Genomic DNA, 25402 nt, shown 5'->3' with positions numbered 1-25402 from the left:
ACATCTCTGTTCTCTGTTTTCACCTGTTTCTCTCTCTTACTTCCTGCTTTCTTTAATCCCACCCCCTGTCAGAATCTGCTAGAGTTGATTGACACATGGATAACCAATGACATTGCTTCAATGAGCTTGGCGTAAATGTAACATAATATGACCAAGTAGCTGCATGTCTGCTGCCCCCTAGTGGACCTGGTGCTTTAGACAACTGGTTAGTGCAGCTGCCAGTGAAATGACAAACCTGGGTTCAAATCCCTGTCTGAACACTTATGTTTGAAGCTCTCAAGGTTTGAGTTCAAACAACACTCTTACTACATTTGATCTATAAAAAAAAGTGAATGTGTCAAATGTAGCTTGTTAATCGGCTAGTTTTGATATTGTTTTAAAAATATGGAATAATCTTCACTGGCACAAAATATTTTCAGATGAGGATTTGTGGCCAAATACACATTAATTTGGGGATTTTACCCCCTTGATGCTGAGTGGCAAGAAAGGAAGCACTGGGTGCCCTTTATAAAGTCTTTGGTACGACCCAGCCAGGAAATCAAACCCCAACCTTCAAATCTCAGGACAAATACCTCAACCATAAGGCCACTGAACTGACATACAACGAGAACAAGACATCACTTCTGGATCAGAATGGAGATTACTCACTGATTTACCTTCTATGTTGAGGACAATATTCCACCAGCTGCGTCCTTGGACAATGTCCGCTGGTTGTAGGATTAAATTGTTCCAATAGATGTTAAATCTCAGTTGTGTTTTAGTGAACCCTGATCATCAGGTGTATCTAGTTGATGTATTTCCCCCCATCTCTGCGTACAATGAATGAAGTATAACTTGGAGGCCATGGAGGCTTATGACTCTGGTATCTCCAACAAAAAGCTTGCAGGGGGGTCAGATCGTAGCTCATCTGTAAACAACTTCTCAGACCCAATTAACTCATTAATTCACCTGGTTGGTCCTGCATACATTAAGTTAACCATTTATTGGATAGTATTTGAGACATTTTCAATGAGTTGATCATTGTTATGACCTCAAATAGTAGATTGCCTGGGTAGCAGGCAATCTATGCCTTAAAGTTTCTTGTATCTTTATGTGGTCAAGAAGTGAAGCTCTGTCTCCACCTCTCCTTGACTTCAGTGAGAGCACAGCCTGTCCTCTCTGGGCAGCCAGGTTTGCTGGCCTTTCTCAATATCCAGGCTGTGCATTCAGTACAGTACATTAAGATTTTCTCTGATTATTAGTAGTGTTATGAGGGTCTAATGCTAGTCTGTTCAGCATCAGGACCAGTTGATTGAGGGGACGTGTGGGGGGGGGGGGGGTGGGTTTGGTTTTGAGGGATGTGAAATGAAAAGGATTTGGGGTCACTCACTTTAGTTACTCCCTCTACCTTTCACCGCCGCCACCCCAACGCCTTCCAAACATTCTTTTGAGTAATCTGAAATCACCGATTTCAGATTTACTTGTGCTTTAAGTGTTCTGGATGTTAAATCTGTCAAATGAGGGGTGGGGCTGCACCACACCACCACATGTAAACATTGTAATAATTCTTCCTGTTTATTTACATTCTTGTCCACCCGGCTCTCGTGGACTTAAACGCATTCCATCAAACATCTGCATATAATGCTAGTTTATGCTGTGTAAATCCATTTCCTAATTTCTTCGTTACTGTCACACATACTCCATTACAGATTTACAGCTCAGAATTCCTATTCTGAGCTGTTGAACAGAATAAATCACAACAAAACCAGACACAGACATGTTGTATGGTGCTGAAATCATGCTTTATTAAATCATTAATGCATAAAACTCAAGGAGGAAGTACATAATGGTAATGCTATATCAACATCAATTAAATCCAAGTGCAGGGCATACAATTAATGCATTTTTTTCTTTGTTTCACAGACGGTGGACTTGCTGTGGTGCACTGGCTTGGTGAAAACCCTGACAAGTGACAAGGTGAAATTACTAAAATCTACAAACACACTCAAACACACAACACATTACCAAACTAGCCTCCAAGAGTTGGCACTGCTTCTGCAAAGAAGAACTTGTACTGACTTTTGTTTTTTTATTTAATTAAGGCAGATGTTACTCTTGAAAAGACAATCCAAGCGTCCTTTGCCAGAAACAGTGCACATTACAATTATCAAAACCCAGAGTGCCAGGCCGCTAGCACTCTGAGCATGTCATCAAAATGGTGGTATGACATTGTCAGTCCGAACACAAGACCAGTTTATGCTGCTTACATGAGGGTATTATGCAAACAGCACTCAGGGTCTTATGGTCGTGTTATAATTCATAGGAGTACTGTAATATTACACGCACTGAGGCCACACGCCTCAGTGCGTGATAATAACTTGTCTCAGATTCTTGTTTCAAACTTCAACAGGGAGCCTCTCTACCTGCTGAGGCAATCTTAAAGACTTCAACAAATCGTTGAGGCACAGTGTTTTTGTTTCAGGCACAGGGTATTCGTTTCATGTGAAACTTTCTCCTTTTAAACTTTCAGTTTCATTTTGTTTCAGTTAATATTGTCATAAATAACAATGCATACATTTCCCATAACCGTTAAATTCGGCTATATACATTATGTACATGTCACAGAAAAATGGATCAAAAATCCTAAGTCATATTTATCCAATATGGCACATTTTATAACAACTTTAGACTTTAGTCTAGTTTGGCATAAATTAATGTCAAGTTTGGTATAAAAATAGTTCATATTTACAAGAACAGAAATCCAGGTCTTTATCTAGATCAGTAAAGATTAGGTTTTGCTAATTCAATAAATAAAAGTGTTGAGGATCAGGGAATTGAGGATAGAAATTAACTTGATGAAATGTGGACGTTTTATCCATGTTGCCGTTTTCTTTTTTCATTTTCTTTTTTTTACATGGACCGAATGTGAACAGCAGCAGATTGGAATCCAAGCTGGTTGGACAGTTTTTAAGATGTTCGCTCCAACATAAGCCTCCTTTACTCCAGACTTCCTGAAGTCACTGGTGTGACTGGTGTTGGTCCTCCCCACGGTCAGGAACGGGTCTGGATCATCACTCGTCTCCTTCACTCATCTGCCTGTTATCCCACACAAAAAAACAACAGTTAGTTTCTACTGTCAAACAAAAGCGAGACATGACATCACTTTGCTATGCATTTTTTATTTGTATACTTTTTGTCAATCATCATGATGCTCAGCATAATCATGTACAATCAAAAGCTGGTTTTGATTGTACGTTAGTTACCGACAACTAGCGGTAACTAATGTACCTCAGAGAAGAGGAGTGAGTAGACATTTCCGTCATTTTGCTGCTGCTGGAGCTCATGGCAACCACAGACTCAGACATTTCCATCATTTTGCTGCTGCTGGCACTCATGGCAGCCATTGACCCAGACATTTCCATCATTTTGCCGCTGCTGGCACTCATGGCAGCCATGGACCCAGACATTTCCATCATTTTGCTGCTGCTGGAGCTCATGGCAGCCATTGACTCAGACGTCATCATGGCAGACATGCTGCTAGACGCTGACATGCTCTCAAGTGAAACCTCAGCAGTGCGAGTGCTGCTGCTGCTGTAAGAGGCAGCTTCCACATGAGAGGCTGAGTAATGTTCCTGCATCATGCTGCTGTCAGCAGAAGCTCTTTGCGCCATAATACCCATTTTAGTTGGTTCTTCAACAAGGGCTGAGGATAGCAAATGAAAAGCAAATGATTCATGTGTTATGGCTAATGTATGATTTTTCTTTGTCATACATAAGCTGTTGGGTGGTCGGTGACTCCACCGACCACCCAAGACGCATTCAAAGCCGAATATGTCAAATAAACATTCTGTGAGCCAAGTTTCTCAAAGAAAAGAAACTTGTCAAAAAGGCCCGTTCACACGAAGCACTATAACCATATCGTTCACCATTGTCTTTGTTATAGATGACTCTGCCATCCACTTGAGTTAGAATGATTTTTAAAACTATATCTTTACAGTGATAGTTATAGTTATAGTGCTTGGTGTTAACAGTTTTAGTAAAGCCAGTGACTATTATGTCATGGACATAATAGTTTATAACGACAGAAGATGAACAAACATTGTCTACATTATGACTTGCAGCCAATTAATATAATGCTTTCTTACCTTGCACAGCGACAGGCGCCTTTTCCAAGGTTGGTGACATCACTCTCTTTGGTGACTTGATTGGCTCGGGGGACTTGACTGTGGGTGGGGACATCACTCTCTTTGGTGACTTGATTGGTGACATCGCCTGCTCCCTCTCTGATGGTGTCGGGGACTTGACTGTGGGAGGAGACTTCACTCTCTGTGGTGACTTGATTGGTTCCGGTGACTTGACTCTCGGGGGAGATTTGAGTTCGGGGGACCTGGAAAGAGGGGACTTGGCCTCTGGTGAAGTGATCCTTTCTGCGACCTTCTCCTTGGACTGTGACTTGCTTATGCTCAGAGTGAAGAAAGCCTCCTGGCTGCCCGCAGCATTCTCCACCAGCAGCGTGTAGCTGCCTGCATCTGCCATCTCCACGCTTGAGATCTCAAAGCTGGAGGTGTACTCAGTTGAGACGATATGGTAACGGAAAGAGGAGCCAATCACAGAGCCTTCCCGCAGCCAGGTGATAGAGGGTGCAGGGTCTCCATCAACGTCACACAAAAACTTGGCAACCTCTCCCTCGTTCACGGTCAGAGACTGTGGTTTGCTCAGGATCTTGGGAGCCACTTTTTTCCTTTCCGTTACCGTCTTTGTCTCAACAACAGTGGTTGTTTCCTTCACTCTCGTCTCCTCAACAGTAGTCTTAGATGATGAGACGTGATACACCTCTGTCCTTGTCATCTCGTCGTCGTGTGCAGACGGTGGCTCCTCATCCCTGCGGAGTGATGAGAAAGCAGCATATTCCTCTCCTGCTACATCCAAAGTGGCGTAGTCGGAGGTTTCTCCGCTGGCGTTCTTGCAGACCACGCGGTAGGTGCCAGCATCCTCGGTCACACATTCAGTGATCTTGAGGGTCAAGACTCCACTCTGGTTGCTCATGTGGTATTTCCTGTTCTGCTGGATCTCCTTTTCGTTGTGGAACCACTTGATCTGTGGCTCAGGTTTGGCCTGGACATTCAGGGTGAACTTGGTGTTGCAGCCATAGGGCACGCGGTGTGAGCGCATCCTGATAGAGATACGTGGTGTGTGGTCCAGGCTGAAGGGAGCCTGTGTCACCGCCTCCTTTCTCTCCATGGACTTCCTCTCTGTCCTCAAGACCTGTTTCCTCTGCTCATACCTGGACATGAAGTCAATTTTAGGGTAGGTAACTTGATCAACTTTGGCAGTCTTCTGAGGGGCTGGAGGTTCAGGAGGTGGGAGTTTCTTGATTGGTTTAGGAATATATTCGGTGGCGACAGAAGTTATGTACTCAGACTGAACATCCTCAGAGTATTGGGCGACAGCAGAGGTCTCCCTCTTGCAGACTCTGGTCTTCTCCTCAAACTCCATGCGTTTGAGCTCACTCTTGTAGCTGGTAATTCTCTGGTCTGTTTTGTGAGGGCGGAGCAACTCCTGATCCTCCTTCTCTTCATTCACCCTCTGTTTCTGCCTGGGAGGTCTGTAAGTGGTCTTGTCGTGGCGCTGGCGCAAATCAAGGAAGCTTGGGCCGGCCTCAAATCTAGATGGGATACGGTAGGAGTCGTATCTTTTGACTTCTTCTCCCTCCTCCTCCTCAACGTGGACTCTTCTGGGAGATGTGGAGCGCAGGGCGGAGAGCTCGAAGCGCACAGGGCTGAGGCTGGGTGGAGAGGCAGAATAGCCATACTGTAGTTCCTCCTCCAGGCGTAGTCTGTCCTCCTCGGTTACCTTCATAGACAGATATTCCTTCACAGGCAGTAGCAGCTCCTCATCACTCAGGTCGCCCAGAGACCTCCTTCTGAGCTTAGGGTAACAATCACATCTCCCCTCAGGTGAGGGAGTGCGGTACCTTGAAGGCCTCACAGTCTCGAGGTCATCCTGGGTCATGGCCGGGATGCGCCACCTTGGCTTGTACTGGTCATTGATTCTGGGCAGAGGCACCTCATAGAACTGCTCCCACCTGGACAGACGGATGCGCTTCATTCGCTTCTCCGTGATCTTGTCCATGGGCTCAGGGAAGTTGTACTGGTCACGCAGTGTCTTGTACCATTTCATGTCAGACATGGGTTTGAAGTGTTTGATCTCATTATCCTCCTCAAGGACGGCTGGGTTAATGTCGCGAGGAGTGGGAACATCGTATGGCATACGCAGCCTCTTCTCATCTGCCCTCTTCTTCCTCTCTTCTTTCTCTTTCAGGATCTCAGCCTCGGTCTTCTCACCCTTCTTGGTTGTCACGGCAGGTTTGAACATGGCGGCTGCTTCCCTGATGGCTTGCACTGCGACGGGGGGGAGAGCCAAGATAGCGGTGCCAGTCATAATCTGGTTAAGTCTCACCTTCTTGTCTAGTTTCTCCTTCTCAGCTGCCGCCTTCTTTTCCTTCTCACTCACATACACCTTCTTCACATGAGTGACGCGTTCCACTTTTAGGGTTGCCTGGCAACTGGCGGACCCAGCAGAGTTGGTGGCAGTAACTCTGTACACACCAGAATCTTCAGCAAGAGTGTCTTTCACGTGCAGGATAAAGTAATCCAGGCCCTCGTGGACAATTTCAATAGATGGACCGAGGGCCAAAGGCATGCCGTCTTTCTCCCACTTCAGGTCGGGGCGACCAGACACTCTGATCTCAAAGCGAGCATTCTGTCCCTCCCTGCATTCAACATTGGCGAGCAGGCGTTTGAACATGGGCCTCAGTGTTGTGTCTGCTGGTGTGGGGCGAGGATTAATTGTGAGGCGACACTTACAGCTGTCATCACCGTACCTGTTCCGGGCCACAACGCTATACTCAGCTTCATCTTCTTTATCAAGGTGATGGATGATCAGCTGATAAAGACCCTTGTCGCTGATGAAGGTGTACTTCTTGTCTTCAGAACAAGGGACCATTTTCTGTCCATTTTTATGCCAGGTGACACGGGGCTCTGGGTGCACAGTGATTGTGACACCAAAGCGCAAATCCTCTCCATAGTAGGCTGTGCGGTTGGTAAGAGGCAGTGTGAACTCTGGTGGCTTCTGGAGCATTCTAGCGGTGTCAACACGGCGCTTCACCTTCTTCACCACTCGTGTTGTGAAGTAGTCGCGGTAAGACCTGACACCATTGACGAACACCTCTGCATAGGCGCTGTCCTCTCCGTATTCATTCACAACCTTGCATCTGTAGGTTCCGTCATCTGCTCTAGTGATCTTGTTTATGGTGATTACAGCCAGGCCATCCTCATATTCAATCTCATACTTGTCACCGGCCTCCAGCTGCCTGACACCAGAGTACCACGTCACCTCAGTGCTGTTGTCGTAGTTCTCAATGTTGCAGGTCATCTTGACACTGTCGCCCTCATTCGCAACGCTATGTCCGACCGGGCCAGTAAGAGGGCCGTGCTCGAATGGAGCAAACTTCACCTTGGCGACGAAGACTCCTCTCTGAGACCTGATGGATCCCCCACTGGCAAGACGAGCTGCAGATATAACCGTGCTCCACTCCTTCTTCACTATGGACTGATAGTATCTCTTATGTCTGCCTGTCTGCATCGCCCTGCCGCTGAGCTCCTCTGCTGGCTTCGTCAACCAGGGATGTTCAAGAGCCTGGGCAGCCGTCATGCGGTGCTTGCGTTCCTTGGTCATCAGACGGTCGGTGAAGTCCAGTGCATCAACACTGACCTGCTTGAAGGATTCGTCTTCGTAGGTGTAGACTGCAGTGGAGATGTTGTCAATCATCTGCTGGTTGGTCTCAGCAGTGAATGGATTGAGGCCACTGATAAGTACGTAGGCAAGCACGCCGACGGACCACATGTCAGTTACTTGGTTGACCAGGTCACCTTGGTGGATCTCAGGAGCAGCATACTCAGCAGTGGTGTACTGAATCTTGGCCACGTCTCCAGGAGTCAGATGTCTGCACTGGCCCATCTCAATAATCTTCACATTAGAGCCGGTTCTGGTGGTGTACACAATATTCTCAGGTCTGATGTCAAAGTGGCCGTAGCTCTGTTCGTGCAGGAAGTCCAGAGCCGTGCAGACCTGTCTTATGTAGTTAACAATTTCACGCTCATTGAGCTCGAAGTCTGGTGAGTTGAGGCGCTCAAAGATGTCGCTACCAGAAATGAAGTCGTAGATCATCACCAGTTCCTCAGGGCTCTCAAAAGCGGTGTGGAGGAGGAGGAAGTTACTGTGTTTGGCAAGATTCAAAGTAGCAATTTCTTTCTTAACAATGGCTTGATCAGCACCCCTCACTTTGACAAATTTAGCCATGTAGGTCTGCTTGGAGCTGATTTCAACGCAGCGGTGGATAATACCAAACTGTCCTCTACCCAGCTCCTCTGCAATGGAATATTTGTCGTGGAGATTCTTGGCGTCATTGACCATAGCCTTGCCCCTGGGTACAGACCCAGTGTCATCAACCTCCCGGTCATACAGAAGGACTCTAGATTTGTCCTCCTTGGTCATGATGGAACCGCTGCTCTCGGATGGAGCGCTCTGGCCAAACTTGTTCTCAGCGATGATTCTGAACTGGTAGCCGGTTCCTCCAAACAGGCCGATAACGGTGTAGTGGCTGTCACGGGACTGGGCAACACGCTCCCATCTATCAGAGGTGGTGGGGCATTTCTCAATGATGTAGCTGCTGACCCTGCTGCCACCGTCGTTGGCTGGTTCCACCCAGTTGAGAGTGACTGAATCTCTGGAGATGTCGCTGGCTTTCACACCGCGCGGAGAATCGGGCACATCGGCTACATCAAGCTCCACTGTCTGTTGATCAATGCCAAATCTGTTCTTGGCGCAGACGATGTAGAAGCCAGCATCCTTCTTCTCCACTCCATTGGGGAACACCAGTGAGGTGAAGGACCTGGTGACGATGACCTGGTAGTAGCCATTGCTGTCGATGAGGTCCTGGCCCTTCTGCCAGGTGATCACAGGGTCAGGTTTACCGGTGAAGGGAATCTTGATGTTCACCATCTCTCCACGCAGGGCAGGTATGGCTTCCTTGTCCTTCAGGTTCTTAGGCAGGTTAATCTTGGCAGGGACTAGAAACGACAAATAGAATATATTAGTTTTAGGATTTTTATTACATGTTTCATTCTATTTAGAATGGCTATAAACATAAAAATGACACAGTCATGTAACTACTGTCAATGTAGTTGGACTGCAAATGTCAAAGCAAAATTTGGTACATCTGTGTAAACTATAAACTGTGTGACTGAATATGTCATACTATTAACAGTACACTGTCTACTATTGTACGTGTCTGTGAACTTACCCTCAACATCCAGAGAGATGGTGGCGCAGATGGAGCCTCCCTGGTTAGTGGCTCTGATCTGGTAGATGGTGGAGTCGTCCTCATCGGCCTCGGTGATGACCAGCTGGTGGTAGCCTCCCTTGAACTCCTGGATCTTGAGCTTCTTTCCATCGGACTGGATCTCCTTTCCTCGTCTGAACCATTTAATAACAGGCTTGGGCTGTCCATTGATCTTGCACACCAGGGTGGCGTTGCTCTTGTACTTGACGCTCTGGTTCCTCAGCTCCTCCTTGAAGGCCGGAGCGCGGACGTCCACTGCGTTGGCGGTAACCATGGGGGCAGTCTCCTCACTGTAGTCGCTCTCCCCTCCCAGGTTCTCGCACTTCACACGGAAGATGTACTCCATGCCCTCGGTGAGGCGCTTGACGGAGAACACGGTCTGTTTGATCTCGTCCGTGGTCACCGGCGTCCATTCGCCCTTCTTCTCTTGCTTTTCCACGCAATAGCTCTTGATTTTGGAGCCGCCGTCGTTGACGGGAGGTTTCCAGGAAAGCACGCACGAGACCTTGGTGATACCGGAGACCACAGGAGACACAGGCGGTGATGGTTTCTCTGTGGAAAGGAGGACATGAATTAGACTTTGTTATTTTTCTCCTCAATTTAGTCATTCTGCCAATTGCTCCTGAACAATGCGCTTGTGCCAAAGTGCATCTGAAGTTGTAAAGCTATGTGGTCGAATATCACACTATGTCCTCTTAATTAATTGTATTATTATCTATAATACCAGATTGCAAACATACCCATTTGACTCTTGATGAGGATGGGTGCAGACAGTTCCAGTGGCTCGCTGTTGCCATAGCGGTTCTGAGCGTAGACACGGAAGTAGTACCCGGCGCCGTCGATCAGGTTGGGCACGCGGCAGGAGATGCCGTTAATGGATGACGATACCAGCTCCCAGTCGGTGCCTTCCTTGTCCTCACGCTTCTCCACAAGGTAGTTGGTGATCATGGAGCCTCCGTCATCTGTAGGAGCCTTCCAGCTGATGATGACCGAGTTCTTAAGCAGCCCGTCCAGAGCAATGGGGCCCTGAGGAATGTCAGGTTTGTCTGGAAGATACACAGTGAATGAGGTCAACACTTTGAAAGACTTCTCTAAATGTGTCTGTATATATCGTATCTCCATATTTCAATAAATATTTAACAAATGAAAAGTATTAACAAGAGCTTTGTGACTAAATAATAACTACATTGGATCCATTGGAACACAGGTAATTTTTTCCACTACCTTTCACCACCCGAAAGAGACGATATGTAGCATAATTAATGAAAAACACATCAACAGGAGTACAATTCTGAACTAATACGGATACAAAAACATACCATAGATTTCAACGTTGAAGGCAGTGTCAGTGCGGCCAAAGTGGTTGTGCAGCCTGATCCTGTATTTTCCTCCATGGACTCTGCGCTGGACGTTCTTGATGATCAGGTGAGTGTAGTGCTCCGTGGTTTCAATGCTGATGTCCTCCGTGTTCTCCAGGGTCTTAGCTCCCTGCAACCACATGATCTTGGGCTCTGGACGACCAATGTAGACACAATGGATCCTCAGGGTGCTGCCCAGGGCGGCGTAGTAGGTGTCTTTCAATGGGTAGTCGGGGTGGAATCTAGCAGCCGCCTCCAGCACCAGAAGGGCGGTGGTTTCACACTCTCCGGCATCGTTGACGGCCTTGCATGTGTATTCGCCCTCGTCTTCCTGCTGGTCCGTCGTGATGGACAGGGAGTGGTTGCGTCCGTCCGAGCTCATCTCGAACTTGCGGGACTCGAACACCTCCTTACCGTCGTGGTACCACTTGATTGTTGGAAGGGGTCTGCCGATGATCTGGCACTTCATGACGGCTGGCTGGCCAAGTTTGGCGGTCACTTCGTCCATTTCCTTCCTCAGGCCTGGTGCGCTTTCAGCTGTAACCACCAAAAGGCAGGTATTTGTTACTAACTGACCCCTTTTAATACATTGATAATTATTTAATGAGTTAATCTTTTTTATTTAGCTGCTGGTTACAATTGTATTCAAATACCAAGTCACTTGTGTATAAAACAGCCATTAGACCTCTGTGTTGCTTGTAATGATGACATTACTTGATAAAATCACTTCTGCTGGTATGAACATGACAGTTGTCTCACCACTCTGTTTGGTCTTGATGCATGTGGCGGTTCTGCGTGGTCTGCTGATTCCTGTCTCGTTCTCAGCAAACACTCTGAACTCGTACTCTGTGCCTTCCATCAGACCTGGCACCGTGAACTCCTTGTCCTTCGTCCTCTGCTTGTTGCATTTCTTCCAGGTGCTCTCGATGGACTTCCTGAACTCCACCAAGTAACCCAGGACCGGCTTGCCTCCGTCGCACTCTGGAGCCTTCCATTTGATCTTGATGGAGTTGTTCGCCACTGTCACCGTGTCAATCTCACCTGGCTGGCTTGGCTTGTCTAGAAGAGAAGAAATAATAATACATTAATAAATCAGACAGCCCACAGTGAGCTTGTAGATCTGCTATTTTCGTCCATATACAGTAAATCAGGTCTAAGATGTGTCAGTTTAATGCTAAAAATGTATCTTATTGTATCCAGCAGCTATGATAAAATCCTCATCACAGTCTGTTTCACAGTTCAACAACATGAAACTCACCGAATGGATCTTTGCAGATGACCGCGTCAGACAAAGGTCCAGCCTCGCTCTCTCCAATTGTGTTTACGGCAACAACACGGAACTGGTACTCTGCGTCTGGTGTGAGTCCAGGCACAGTGAACATGGTGGAGGTCACCATCTTCTTATGGCGAGAGCAGGTCTCAGCTGAGACCTCCTTGTACTCCACAAAGTAGCCGGTGATGGCAGAGCCACCATCGTCCTTGGGTCGGGACCAAGCCAGGGCCACAGAACTCTTGGTGACGTCTATGATCTCTGGTGCGGTGCTTGAAGGCTCAGGGGCACCTGTTTTAAAATCACAACTCAGTTAATATATGGAAGATGTTTTGCACTGTTAGCCATCTAGAAATGCAAGCGTGTTCTGCGATTGCAATGGTTAAAATGTAACATAAATGTGTAGAGGCATAGATGAAGAAATATTGATTCTACTCACACAGAGGAATCTTGGGAACCACTGGCTCCTCTGACTTCAGAGACGCACTGATACCAAAGGCGTTCTCTGCGGTGACCTTGAAGTGATACTTTGTTCCTTCCTTCAGGCCCTTGACCAGCAGGTGTGTGTCAGTAACCCTGGAGTCCACTGTATACCAGGCATTCCTGGACGACTCTCGTCTCTCCACGATGTATCCCAGGATGTCTGAGCCACCGTCGTCTGTAGGAGTCTTCCAGGACACCTTGACAGAGTTGGCCTGGATCTCCGCGAACACCAGAGGTCCCTCGGGCGCGCTGGGGCGGCCGATGACATTGACCTTGATCTGGGCTTTCTTCTTGCCAACCTTGTTCTCAAGGAGGAGGTTGTAGGTGCCAGAGTCACCCCTCTCAGCTCCCTTGATGACCAGTTCGCTGGCATCCTCTGTGTTGGCAATCATGGCTATGTCGGACACGGCACCGCCGTCCTTAGACCACGTGCATGCCGGACAGGGTTTACCCTTAATGGGCAGAGAGAGTCTGACGACTCCTCCCTGTCTCACCACGTAAAGCGTCTTGTATTTCAATTCCAGTTCGTAGTCAGGAGATTCTAGACGGGACAAAAAGTGATGGTTAGCGAACTGGCTTAAGATTGATTGGAATGCTAGGGATCTAGGAATGTAAGCTTTTTGCAAGTCACTCTGGCTATATATTTGCATATGTGTACAGTAGTTCATAATAATAGATGGTGGGTGAGCTTACCAAGCATCTCAGTGATTTTGACAGTTCCGGGAACCTCTGCGGCCTCTCCACCACCGCCAGCGTTGCAAGCCAGCACACGGAACTTGAACTCCTCTCCCTGTGGCATCTTGGTCAAGGTGTACTCACAGATCAGAGAGGGAGTGGTGTTACACTTGAGCCATGCATTGGTGCCTGCCTTCTGCATCTCTATCAGGTACCCATCCACCCTGGCATCTCCCTCGTCGTCTGGAGGACTCCAGGCCAGGGACACAGATTCCATGGTGGTGGCAGTGACCCTGGGGTTCTGTGGACAGCCAGGGGGATCTTTTGGGGAGGGGGGGTGGTCAGATAGGTCAGTGTTTGTCATGGAACAGCTTTGTATCGTATTAGATTTATTGCACTTTGCTTGCCTCTTTTATTCCTAATAAATGGAATTACTTGTAATGTTGACAATGTACATATAATCAACATTCATTCATTCTTGGAAAGTTGCTCTTTCAAATATAATGGTATAGTAGCATAAAACATAAAGAGGGCATCTTACCGACGGGGTCTGTGGCGACTGCCGATTTGGACAGCAGGCTTGGTTTGCTCAGCCCTCTGGCGTTGATGGCGGTGACCCTGTGTTCATACTCCAGACCCTCTGTCAGATCAGTAGACCTGTAGCGGGTCATGGTGACGGGGTTCTTATTGGCCCGTACCCATCTCTCTGAGCGCACCTCTTTGCGCTCAATAATGTATCCAGACACTTCCAGGCCGCCGTCCTCCTCAGGCGGGTTCCAGGCCACTGTCATGCCGTCACGAGACGTGTCGAAGACCATGGGTCTGCCGGGAGGTCCGGGAACATCTGAGGAGGACAATTGAGCTTTTAGTAAGATTTAATGGCGCCGCTCTAATTCCTATGGGGACGAACTGTGGACGTTGCTATCCAATCAGCATGCCTCTAAATTATAATAATATCGTCATTGTAGCACTATACACAGGGTTAATGAAGCTAAAACCCTAATCGTACTCAGAAAGGAACTTACTGTGTGCGCTCTTGGCCATGACGACCTCAGACTGCAGGTACTCTCCGGTGCCGTAGCGGTTCACGGCCGCAGCGCGGAACACATACTCGGCTCTCTCGATCAGGTTCACGAACTTGAAGGTGGGCCTGCTGACGGAGTCGCTGATGGGCACCCAGCCAGGACGGTGGGCGTCGCGCTGCTCCACCACATAGCCACTGATGGGAGCACCGCCGTCTCTTTGTGGCGGATCCCAGCTGCAGGTGATGGAGGTGGCGTCGACCTCGTCCAGCCTCATCGGTCCCTTAGGCTCGTCAGGCTTGGCTGGAAGACAGAAATAAAGAAAATGTGTTAAGTTTATGTAGTTATGTATCATATAAGAACCAAAACAAAAGAGAACCAACTATTCCGCAAAACAAGCACAAAACAATACAACGTATATACATTTATATTATATGCATTGTTATTTGACACATATTTATTTATATACTATGACACCTGAAATTCCCTCCCAGGGAACAATACATGTTTATCTTATCTATCTTATAAAGAAAATGTAATCATTTATGAGGATTTCTTACATAGGATGTTGACTTTGATGACCTCGGTGATGACTCCCACGACATTCTTCACCTCCAGTTTGTATTCTCCGCTGTCGTCAATGGTGGTTTCTGACACACTGAGCTTGGAGAAAGTCTTTGTGCTCTCTATCTTCACGCGGTCGGTCGCCTTCATCTTTTTGCCGGAAGAGAACCAGGCGCAAGTGGGCGGTGGTCTGCCGATGATAGGCAGGTCCAGCTCCAGAGTCTTACCTGCCAGAACGTTCACCACCTTCTGAGGAATGCTGGAGAGATCCACCACCGGCATCACTGGAAGAAAAACACACACATCTAGATTAGAAAATATACAAAGGACTCTCCTCACAACTACGTGGGGCCTCAAAGGGTGCATATCAAAGTGGGGGATATAAAGGATGAGAATCCCAGGTGTTACATACCTCTCTGTTCATTTATTGTGACAGCAGAAACCATCTCTTTTGGCACGCTCGGCCCCCTGCTGTTGACGGCCACGATTCTGAACATGTACTGCTCGTTCTCTCCCAGCTTCTCGAGCGTGAATTCAAAGTCGGTCATCTTCAGCGTCGCCACCTTCATCCACTTGTCGGTGCCGACGCGGCAGGCCTCGATGATGTAGGCCTGGAGTCTGCTGCCGCCGTCGTGCTCGGGCTTCACCCAGCCCAGGGTGACCGAGGACTTGGTCACGTCGATCATCTCGAACTTCTGAGGAGGCAGGGGAACGTCGCACACCAGGATGACGTCCGGAGTCTCGCAGGCCTCGCCCACGCCGTAGATGTTCTCGGGCAGGACTCTGAAGTAGTAGAACATGCCCTCCATCAGGCCGTCGATCTTGTAGGAGGTCTTGTTGCACTTGGACGTGACTGTCTTGTACGCCCTCATGGACGCCTCGCGTCTCTCAATGATGAAGTTGTTGACGGGCGCGCCGCCGTCCACGGTGGGGGCGTCCCAGGAGATGGTGACTGACTCCTTGGTCAACTCCTTGATCTTGATTGGTCCGGTTGGGCCAGGAGTGTCTAACATGGAAAGAACAATTTTAGTTAATACATCAATCTAGTTCATCGCTTATTGTTTGTTGATTAATGCAATTTTTTAAGTTGTTTTGATCAATGCGTTATGACAGACACAGTGACGTGACGTACCATAGATCTTCACCATGATGCCGACCTCCTGCGTGCCGGCTGAGTTCTCAGCCACCAGCGTGTATTTCCCGGCATCGTAGCGATGCACCTTGTCGATGATGAGTTGTGTGTGTGAGTTGGTGACCTCGATGAAGCCGCGTGCGTTCAGATCAACGTCAGGCTTGCTCCAGGTGATCTTGGGAGCAGGACGTCCGGTGACGGTAACGAGCAGACGGAGCGAGCTACCGGCGCGCAGACAGATGGTCTTCTTCAGGTCGTCATGGAGCTCAAAGTCAGGGAGTTCTGAGGTGGAAAAAAAGCAGAAGAATTAGGGCTGGGAAATTAACCAAAAATAAATTGAAACCAACTTAATCTTGCTCATGTAGATTAATAGAATAACTGAGAAGCAGTTTTCTTTTCTTATAACGAATCGAGTTGAAGAATAGATTAATAGATGGTCCAGATACTCGTATTAGTAATAATAATAGATGATGAAGCCTTACCAATCCTCTCCATTGGCTCTGTCTCGGCACACGCGTCACTAAAGTCTCCGGGTCCGTTGACGTTGACCGCGGCTACTTGGAAGTAGTACTTCTTTCCCAGAGTCAGGCCGGTCACCACGTGCTCGGGGTGCTTCAGCATTTTCTCGTGGGTTGGGGTCCATACTTCCTCGTCCTCGCAGCCATCCTCCTGCATCTCCAGGATGTAGCCCAGAATTTCAGCACCTCCATCCTCTATGGGACGGGACCACGCCAGACTGATGCTGTCGGCGGTAGTGTCGGTGACGCGAGGAATCGAAGGTTCATATGGAACGCCTGATGAGGAAACAGGATCAATATTAATATTAGAATGATATTCATATTGATGTTATCAATATTAGTTCTGTCACTAGTGCTATGTATGTATGATACTATTATCAATGTTAACATTAGTATATTATGATATTATCAATATTAACATTAGTATATTGTATGTTGCAATTATCAATATAAATTAGGGATGCACAATAGTAACATTTTGGCCAATATTCGATTACCGATTAACTGCATAGTCAAATCGACGATACCATTTTTTAACCCCCTTTTACTCCAACTTGATAAAACAGGAGAACAGATAAAGAAAGAGTTGTTTTTTGAGTAGACTTACATGTTGGAACTCTGCAGACGACTTGCGTAGAAAGCTCGCTGGCTTCGCTATCTCCGGCCTTGTTGATGGCTGTCACTCTGAACTGGTACGTGTTGCCCACGGTGAGGCCAGACACCTTCAGGGTGGTGTCCACGAGGGTGCCGTCTCTGTTGACCTTCACCCAGCGGGCGCTCTTCTTCTCGCTTCTCTCCACCAGGTAGTTGAGGATCGGGCTGCCTCCGTCGCTCTCCGACTTAAGCCACTGGAGGGTGACAAAGTCCTCTCCTGACGACAGGATCTCAGGATTGCCAGGCTGAGACGGAACGGCTAGAAGGAGGTACGAAGGACATTCGGAGGTTAATTCACTAATACTTGATGTCACTTTTGTATTTTTGGTTTTAGAGATGATATATTAATCTAATCCTTTTTATGTTTATCTAATCGGTACTTCATCTTTTGAGACAGTAATGTATTGAAAACAAGCAGTTTTTTGAACAGCCAGAAATAAACAATAAGTTAAGTGTACTTACTGAACATGTCTCTGGCCACCATGGGGTCGGACTGGAGGTAGACTCCAGATCCGTACTTGTTCACTCCACGGACCTTGAACAGGTACTCTGTGTTCTTGAACAGGCGGGTGATGTTGCACGTTGTCTCCTTGCACTCGTCATCCATGACGACCCAGGTGAGGCGGTTGGTGTCTCTCCTCTCTACGATGTAGTGGCTGATGGCGTCTCCTCCGTCCTCCAACGGGGGCTTCCAGCTCAGCGTGCACGAGTCCTGCGTGATTTTACTGAACTCAATCGCGCCATCGCAAACTCCAGGAGTGTCTGAGAAGAGGAACACACTCGTTGTTAAAAAAATGAGTCACCAGCAGATGGTGGACAAAGAACAGTACTTAAAGTCACATTTTAATTGAATTGCTGGCGTGCTTGCTTTTAAGAAGAAATTACAAAGTACAAATAGAACACAGTGTTCTGACTCACCGAGCACTTTGACGTTGACCTCGGCCGTTTTGGTTCCACTGACGTTTCTGACGGTCAGGATGTAGACGCCGGTGTCATCTCTGTCACACAGCTTAATGATGGCCATGGCTTTGGTGGCGGTGTACTGAAGGTGGTACTTCTCACACAGCTCCAGGTCCCTGGTGCCTTTGGCCCAGGAGCACTTGGGGTCCGGTCTGCCACCCACTGCAGCATCCAGAACCAGGTCTGAACCTGCCCTGACTGTCACTAAATCTTGCTGAAGCTTGCTGTCCAGCTGGGCCTTTGGAGGTTCTGAGGTACAACAGGAAAGTGACAGTGAGTATGATAATAATATACTAATAATAAATTACTTATACTACTTATTCTGCTTTTGTACGTTTTCATTTTGTTTTGCTTTAACCTTGCTCTTGTGAAGTTGTTCTGGATAAGAATCCCATCTTACCTAAGTCTGTCTTGCACTGCACCTCGCCGGTGGATTCGGAGGGCAGACTGTACACCTGGTTGGTGTTCTTGGCGATGACTCTAAACTCATAAGCCTCTCCCTCTCCCAGCGCGGTGACCGTGAAGAAGGTGTCCGTCACGTTGGTGTAGTTACACTTCAGCCAGCGGCCCTCCCCTGACAGCATGTACGGTTTACGCTCGACGATGTACCCGCTGATGGGACTGCCTCCGTCGTTCAACGGAGACGACCACTTCAGCGACACAGTGGAGCGGGTGATGTTGGTGACTTCTGGTCTGCTTGTTGCATCTGAATACACACATACAACAGTTAATCTGTGGGGTCCTATTGCCTGGACTGGAATAAAACTGTATGGTTTGTTCTTGTGTATCAGTTGATTTTCACACTTTATTTTTTTAACCACTTTCAACCATTCATATTTTGGGCATGAAAATGTACAGAAATCTTCAAAAAGCTTCAAGTTATGAGCTTGCAAATTCATTGTACGACTTAAGAATATTATGGTTTAAGTAGTTAAATATGAAAACAAAGGTAATATCAGGACAAAGGAACTATTACTGAATTATTTAAATCTTACTGATTGATTCTTATTACATATCTGTATAACACTGTAAATTGTGCTCATCCTCACCAACTGGGTTCTGAGCCACGGCTCTCTTGGAGGCCTCGCTGGCTTTGCTGAGACCGGCGCTGTTCATGGCGTACACCCTGAACTGGTACTCCAGGCCTTCCACCAGGCTCTCCAACCGGTAGTAGCAATCGAAACAGGGGATCTTGTTCTCCCTCACCCAAAGGATGATATTCCTCTCCTTCTTCTCGATCCAGTAGCCCGTCACCTTGCTGCCGCCGTCATTGTACGGCTCCTCCCACTTGATGGTCATGCTGTTGGAGCTGACGCCGAACACGGTGGGCCTGGTTGGCGGTCCAGGAGGCGCTGTTGTAATGAACAAGACATTAACACTTAGAGGACTCATCGTCATTCTGTTATTGTCTAGACAATAGACTATGTAATGTGACTTAGCATTTCGTATGGCTTACTATTGGTCGCTTATAAAGTCGGCAACCGAGGGATTTATGTTTAATCTGCTGTTACACTCATAAGATTCACTGAACTGGTTTTGCATTGCTCAGCATTAAATTCTATGTAATTCTTTGCCCCTCTGGTTAGCTAATTATGTTCAATCATAAAGTTACTCACTGAATGGATGCTCAGCAACGATGGTCTCAGACTCAGTGGACCTGCTGATGCCCATCTTGTTCTCAGCACAGACCCTGAAGGTGTACTGCATGTACTTGGTCAGGTGACTGACATGCAGGGTCGTGCGCTTCACACTGGAGTTGATGAGCTGCCAGGCGGTGGAGCCAGACTCTCGCTTCTCCACGATGTAGTTGGTGATATCGGTACCGCCGTCGTCCTCAGGCGGCGACCAGCTGACGTCACATGACTCAGATGTGATAGAGGTGACCTCAATGGGTCCTTCGGGAGGACTGGACTTTCCGATAACATTGACTTCAACGGTGAAGGTCTTGGTTCCCGGCGCGTTCTCCAGAGTCAGGTGGTACTTGCCACCGTCGCCCCTCATGGCCTCCTTCACGGTAATGCTGGTCCTGTCCTTGGACGTCACGATGATGACCTTTTCTGTGCTCTTCAGCCTCATCTCCTCCAACTTCCAGGTGACCTTAGGAGCAGGTCTGCCACTGATAGGAACGTCGATGGTGAAGGTGCAACCGGACCTGGTTGTGATGAGTTGGTTTGTGATCTCGCTAAGGTCGGCTGCTGGCTCAATATGAGGCTCCTTCACCAGAACAGGCCCCTGGGTCTCTCTGGGCTGGCTGAGGCCGGCGTCATTCTTCGCCTTCACGCGGAAGTGATACTCGTCTCCCTTGTTAAGCTTCTCCGCGTTGTAGGTGAGACCCTTGGTGTTGCCCATGACCATCCATTTGTCTCCATCTTTAGCTTTAGCCTCAATGATGTAGCCCTGGATGCGGCTGCCACCGTCATGCTCTGGCTTGAGCCAGCCCAGAGACACAGTGGTGTCTGTGGTGTCCAGTACGTCCAGTCTCTTAGGAGCGGCTGGCTCTGCTGTGGCACTGACGGGCTCCGGCAGCTCAAAGGCCTCGCCCACGCCGTGCTGGCTCTCGGCTGAGACTCTGAAGAAGTACGGCAACCCCTCCAGCAAGTCCTGGACCTTGAGGATGCATGCGGGGGAATTGGCTCCACACTGGATCCAGGTACGACGGCTGGACTCACGCCTCTCTACAACGTAGTGATGGATGCGCGCTCCACCGTCGTTGAGAGGAGGCTCCCAGATGAGGGTGACAGACCCTTGGGTAACTTCCTTTAAGGCCACAGCCTGTGGAGCTCCGGGGGTATCCATCACCTTCACAGTGAAAGTAATGAGGTTGGTGCCACAGGCATTCTCCAGTGTGATGGAGTATTTGCCTGCATCATTTCTGGTGCAGTTTTCAATGGACAGGGAGCTGTAGCCATCTGTAGTCAGGATCTCTGACAAGACGCCCAGCTCTCCCTCCTCCTTCACCCAGGTAGCAGTGGGAACAGGCTTTCCTCTGAAGTGGACGCCCAGACACACAGAACGTCCAGCCTTCACAATGTGTGTCTGCTTGAAGCTGGCGTCGATGTCCACCAGTGGTTCCGTCAGTCTGTCCATAGCCGCAGCAGCCTCTTCAATCTCCTGTGGGTCACCGGCACCCACGTGATTGACAGCTGCCACGCGGAACCGGTACTCTGCACCGGTCGTCAGGCCGCTCACCACGTACTGCGTCTCTGCCACCAGCTCCTCGTTCATTCTCTTCCACTCCTCGTCCTCCACCTCCCTCGCTCCCTCCGCCATTTCAACGATGTAGCCCAAGATCTCCATACCTCCGTCATCACTGGGCCTGCTCCATTCCAGGCTGATGGAAGTGCTGGTGGAGTCGGACACGCAGACCACAGATGGGGCGCAGGGGATGTCCTTGGGATCGGCGGCCTTGATGGGCAAGGAGATGTTACTGGGAGCTCCGACGCCGGCATCATTAACGGCCATCACGCGGAACTCATACTCCATGTCCTCGGTAAGGCCGGTGACCTTGTGACCGCATTCAACGATAGGCTTCTTGGTCAACACCTTGTAGAATTTGACGGTCTTCTTCTCACGTTTCTCCACAATGTAAGACTGGATGGGGTTGCCTCCATCATTAGTCGGAGCTGCCCAGGACAGAGTGATGGTCTCTGCTGTCATATCGGTGGAGTCAGGAGTGCCTGGAGAGTCGGGAGTAGCTGGGAGAAAACAAGATGAGATGTTTAGATACTAATGTGGAGACATATAAATTATAATATAATTCATGAATTATAGCTTTGCAAATAGCCATAGAAGAACTTGAACATCACTATAATTTGAATGGTTTGCATGTATACAAGTTGAAAAAAACATCAAATTTCCTATTTCTTTCTTGCAAATCATCTTACTGTATTGCATCTGTGCAAGGATGGGGCTGGACTCAATCGTTCTGCCGACACCGAACTTGTTGACAGCAGAGACCCTGAACTGGTACTCGTTGGTCTTGATGAGCTTGGTGGCGGTGTACGAGCTCTCATGGCACTCGTCCGTCACCAGGGCCCAGGAGATCTTGGCGGTCTCACGCTTCTCCACGATGTAATGGGTAACCTCTGAGCATCCATCATTCCCTGGAGGGTTCCAGGTCAGAGTACACTTGCCCTCAGAAATGTCGGAGAAGACGATGGGTCCCACCGGCTCACCAGGGGTGTCTGGACAATGGAAAAAATGAACAAATATGAATAAATATGAATAAATGTATTTAACTGTACATTATACTGTACTGCACATAGTAACGGTTTAATATTCATCAGGTTATTAATCCTTTAGATTAACAGAATAAACGAGACATAGACAAATAACGGCATATTCTTTAGCTATAGATAGCTAGTTACTCATTCATTGTAATAATATATATGTAATATCAATAATAAAGGATAATAATTTATTAACGCCTCATTAAGACCACATACCTTGCACTTGTACAAGGATTTTCTCCTTCTTGGTTCCAGATCCGTTGGTGGCCTCCACGGTGTACAGGCCTTTGTGTGTGCGGTCTGCGTCTCTGACACACAGAGTGCTGGATCCAGGCACGTTGATGACGTCCATCATCCTTTTGGTGATCTCCACGCCGTCTCTGAACCACACCACCTTGGGATTGGGCCGGCCACTGATGCTCACCTTCACCTTCATGTTGTCTCCTGCCTTGACGGTCAGACCCTCGAAGTATTCCGGACCAAACTCAATGTTTGGAGGGGCTAGGTGGGCAAAGGGAAGTTGTGAGTTAGAATCAAGTACGACTGTAGGGATTTTGGAAGAATAAACTGTAATATTGAATTTACTAGATTATGACATATTACAAAGAACAGTGAGCTTGGGATCCAGGGTTATATTTCTCAATTTGTTACAATATTGAAGTTTAAACTTTAATATAAAAAGTACTATAGTTAACCTCTATGTATTACTTAACTAATCCAAATGTGAAGAACCGATTTATACCAATCTCATACAATAGCACTCACCATTCTCGTCTCTGACCACAATGAAGCCAGATGAGTTAGAAGGTGGGCTGACGACACCAATGGCGTTTCTGGCGATGATTCTGAACTCGTAGCGTTCATTCATAGTTAAGCCGCTGACCGTGTACTCGCATTCATGTACATCAGTCAGGTTAGCCTTGAACCAGCGACCCTTGCCTTGCCGTTTCTCAATGGTGAAACCTGTGATCTTACTGCCTCCATCATGTTTAGGTGCATCCCATTTCAAGCTCACAGAGTCAAAGGTCACATCTGTGTAGTCCGGCATTCCAGGAGCATCTGAAACACACACAATATGATTTATAGCGTGACATAATAGGGTAATTTCAACTGTAACCCTGGATTAGATTGCAGCTTTAAGTGGCACAATATTTTTGTTGACTATTGCAATTGCAGCCAGAATGATCATATATATAGAAATCTACTCACCAACAGGAGAGACAGCCATGGTCGCCTTACTCTCATCACTCATGCGGCTAAAGCCGGAGTCATTCTGGGCGTAGACTCTGAAGTTATACTCCAGACCTTCTATCAACTCCAGGATCCTGAACTCGTTCTCTTTCACCAGGAAAGTGCTCACTTTCTGCCACATGATGCTGTTCTTCTCCTTCTTCTCCACATGGAAGCCCTGGATGGGCGCGCCGCCGTCGTACAGGGGCTGCTCCCACTGGATGGTCATACCATCGTTGGTTACGTTGTACACCACTGGTTTGCCTGGTGGGCCGGGTGGCCTGAACTGGTGCTTGGCGATGACCATCTGTGAGAGCAGAGGCTCGCTGGCGCCGTACCTGTTCTCAGCACGCACTCTGAACTGGTACTGCACGCCTTTGACCAGGTTGCAGATCTTGTACTGGGTTTCTTCTACTCTGGAGCAGGCCATCTTCCAGTCAGACTGGGTGGCATCACGTTTCTCCACCGTGTAGCAGGTGATTGCTCCACCTCCGTAATCGTTGGGTTCATCCCAGGAGATCATGACGCTCTCTGCTCTCACCTCGTCCAGGCGGATGGGTGCAACACATTTGGATGGTGGTCCTAGGGTGATGACTTGGATATGGAATAACTTCCTGTTGACCCTGTTGTCCAGGACCAGGGTGTATTTAGCCTCATTGTCCTTCCTGATGTTTTTCATCATCAGAGTGGCCTTGTTCTCTGTCGTCTTGAAGCGGATCTGTTCGTCCTCCCTCAGAGGCAGGTTGTCCTTCAGCCAACTGACACCAGGTCTGGGCTTGCCCTTGTATGGCAGCTCAATGTGCACATTGTGACCGAGGCGGACTTTGATAGTGCTGCGTTCGTATTGTGAAAGGTCGGCATCTGGTGTGATGATGTAGTCAATCACTGTAATGGGCCCAAGTTCAATAAAGTCGCCCTGTCCCTTCTCATTCCTGGCTGCGACTCTGAAGAACATCTGAGAGTGCTCATTCAGTTTCTTGACAATATACTCACAGTGTTTACTGGAGCCGGCCAAAGCCCACGTCTCCTGACCCTTGAGTCTTGTCTCAACAACAAAGTCAGAGATGATGCTGCCACCATCATAGTCAGGTTTCAGCCACTGCAGAGTGACAGATGTTTTGGATGAATCCTTCATAGAGACCTCCTTGATTGGTCCTGGAGTCTCAGTACACTTGACTGGCTCAGCAGTGCTGCATGGCTCACCCACACCGTTCTCGTTCTCAGCCAACACGCGGAAGAAGAAGGAAGTCTTCTCTGAGAGGTCTTCGATGGTGTACGTGGTCTCTGTACATTTGGTGGTCACAGCGGAGAAGGATCTCTTTGCGGAGTCTCTCTTCTCAACAACGTAGTTGGTGATCTCAGCACCACCGTCAAGCAGAGGAGCCTCCCAGCAGAGAGTAACCTTTCCTCGGGTCACATCCTTCAGCACCAGGTTCTGGCACTGAGCGGGAGTGTCCTGGACCTTCACAGACAGAGTCAGGAACTTGGCCTCGCCCACACCATTCTCAATTTTCACAGTGTACTTGCTGGTATCGAGCCTGGTCACCTCACGCATGACCAGCACAGAGGTGGTGTCAGAGTAGTGGAACTCATATTTGGGGTCTTTGTCAATGCAGTCGTCTCCCTTGCACCAGGAGGTGGTGGGAGCGGGTCTGCCCTTCAGAGGAACAGACAGCTCCACATCTTTACCCGCCTTCACAATGTAGTGAGTTCTCATGGCCATGTCTGGGTCAACCTTGGCCTCCTCTGCAAGAACCAGGAGAAACACAGAATGAATATTAACAATCTTATATAGGCGGATGAATTAGATTGCATTGAACTTGAGTGTTCTATTCCTTGACTGTGGGGAACGTGTTGATTGGTTTTAATTTACTTCATATACTAAAGCAGAGAATGTATACTGTGTTGAATGTACCCAGTACTAA

General features: G+C 48.1%; 1 protein-coding gene across 2 annotated transcripts in view; it reads right to left on the bottom strand.

Moving 5' to 3' along the window:
- Positions 1 to 1759: 1759 nt before the first annotated feature.
- The window catches only part of ttn.1 (titin, tandem duplicate 1), a 91947-nt gene continuing 68304 nt past the window's right edge, over positions 1760 to 25402 (bottom strand). The window contains exons 86-111 of one of the 2 annotated variants that reach the window (XM_080456805.1): positions 23457 to 25223; positions 23013 to 23306; positions 22464 to 22748; positions 21903 to 22202; positions 19635 to 21713; positions 19068 to 19370; positions 18419 to 18724; positions 17977 to 18267; positions 17521 to 17820; positions 17012 to 17317; positions 16369 to 16680; positions 15887 to 16168; positions 15167 to 15760; positions 14751 to 15038; positions 14194 to 14493; positions 13710 to 14012; positions 13187 to 13489; positions 12450 to 13034; positions 11999 to 12301; positions 11500 to 11799; positions 10702 to 11277; positions 10123 to 10428; positions 9344 to 9934; positions 4125 to 9110; positions 3268 to 3682; positions 1760 to 3075 (exon numbers count right to left, since the gene is read on the bottom strand). In XM_080456805.1, coding sequence (XP_080312931.1) covers positions 3051 to 3075; positions 3268 to 3682; positions 4125 to 9110; positions 9344 to 9934; positions 10123 to 10428; positions 10702 to 11277; positions 11500 to 11799; positions 11999 to 12301; positions 12450 to 13034; positions 13187 to 13489; positions 13710 to 14012; positions 14194 to 14493; positions 14751 to 15038; positions 15167 to 15760; positions 15887 to 16168; positions 16369 to 16680; positions 17012 to 17317; positions 17521 to 17820; positions 17977 to 18267; positions 18419 to 18724; positions 19068 to 19370; positions 19635 to 21713; positions 21903 to 22202; positions 22464 to 22748; positions 23013 to 23306; positions 23457 to 25223 — 16700 coding nt within the window. In that variant the 3' untranslated portion in view covers positions 1760 to 3050. The remainder of the gene's footprint in view (positions 3076 to 3267; positions 3683 to 4124; positions 9111 to 9343; positions 9935 to 10122; positions 10429 to 10701; positions 11278 to 11499; positions 11800 to 11998; positions 12302 to 12449; positions 13035 to 13186; positions 13490 to 13709; positions 14013 to 14193; positions 14494 to 14750; positions 15039 to 15166; positions 15761 to 15886; positions 16169 to 16368; positions 16681 to 17011; positions 17318 to 17520; positions 17821 to 17976; positions 18268 to 18418; positions 18725 to 19067; positions 19371 to 19634; positions 21714 to 21902; positions 22203 to 22463; positions 22749 to 23012; positions 23307 to 23456; positions 25224 to 25402) is intronic. The other variant, XM_080456806.1, reaches the window with a different exon arrangement.

The sequence above is a fragment of the Gymnoscopelus braueri genome (genome assembly GCF_963280865.1).
Source record: "Gymnoscopelus braueri genome assembly, chromosome: 18".
Lineage (NCBI taxonomy): Eukaryota > Metazoa > Chordata > Actinopteri > Myctophiformes > Myctophidae > Gymnoscopelus > Gymnoscopelus braueri.
This window is presented reverse-complemented; position numbering and strand designations above follow the sequence as displayed.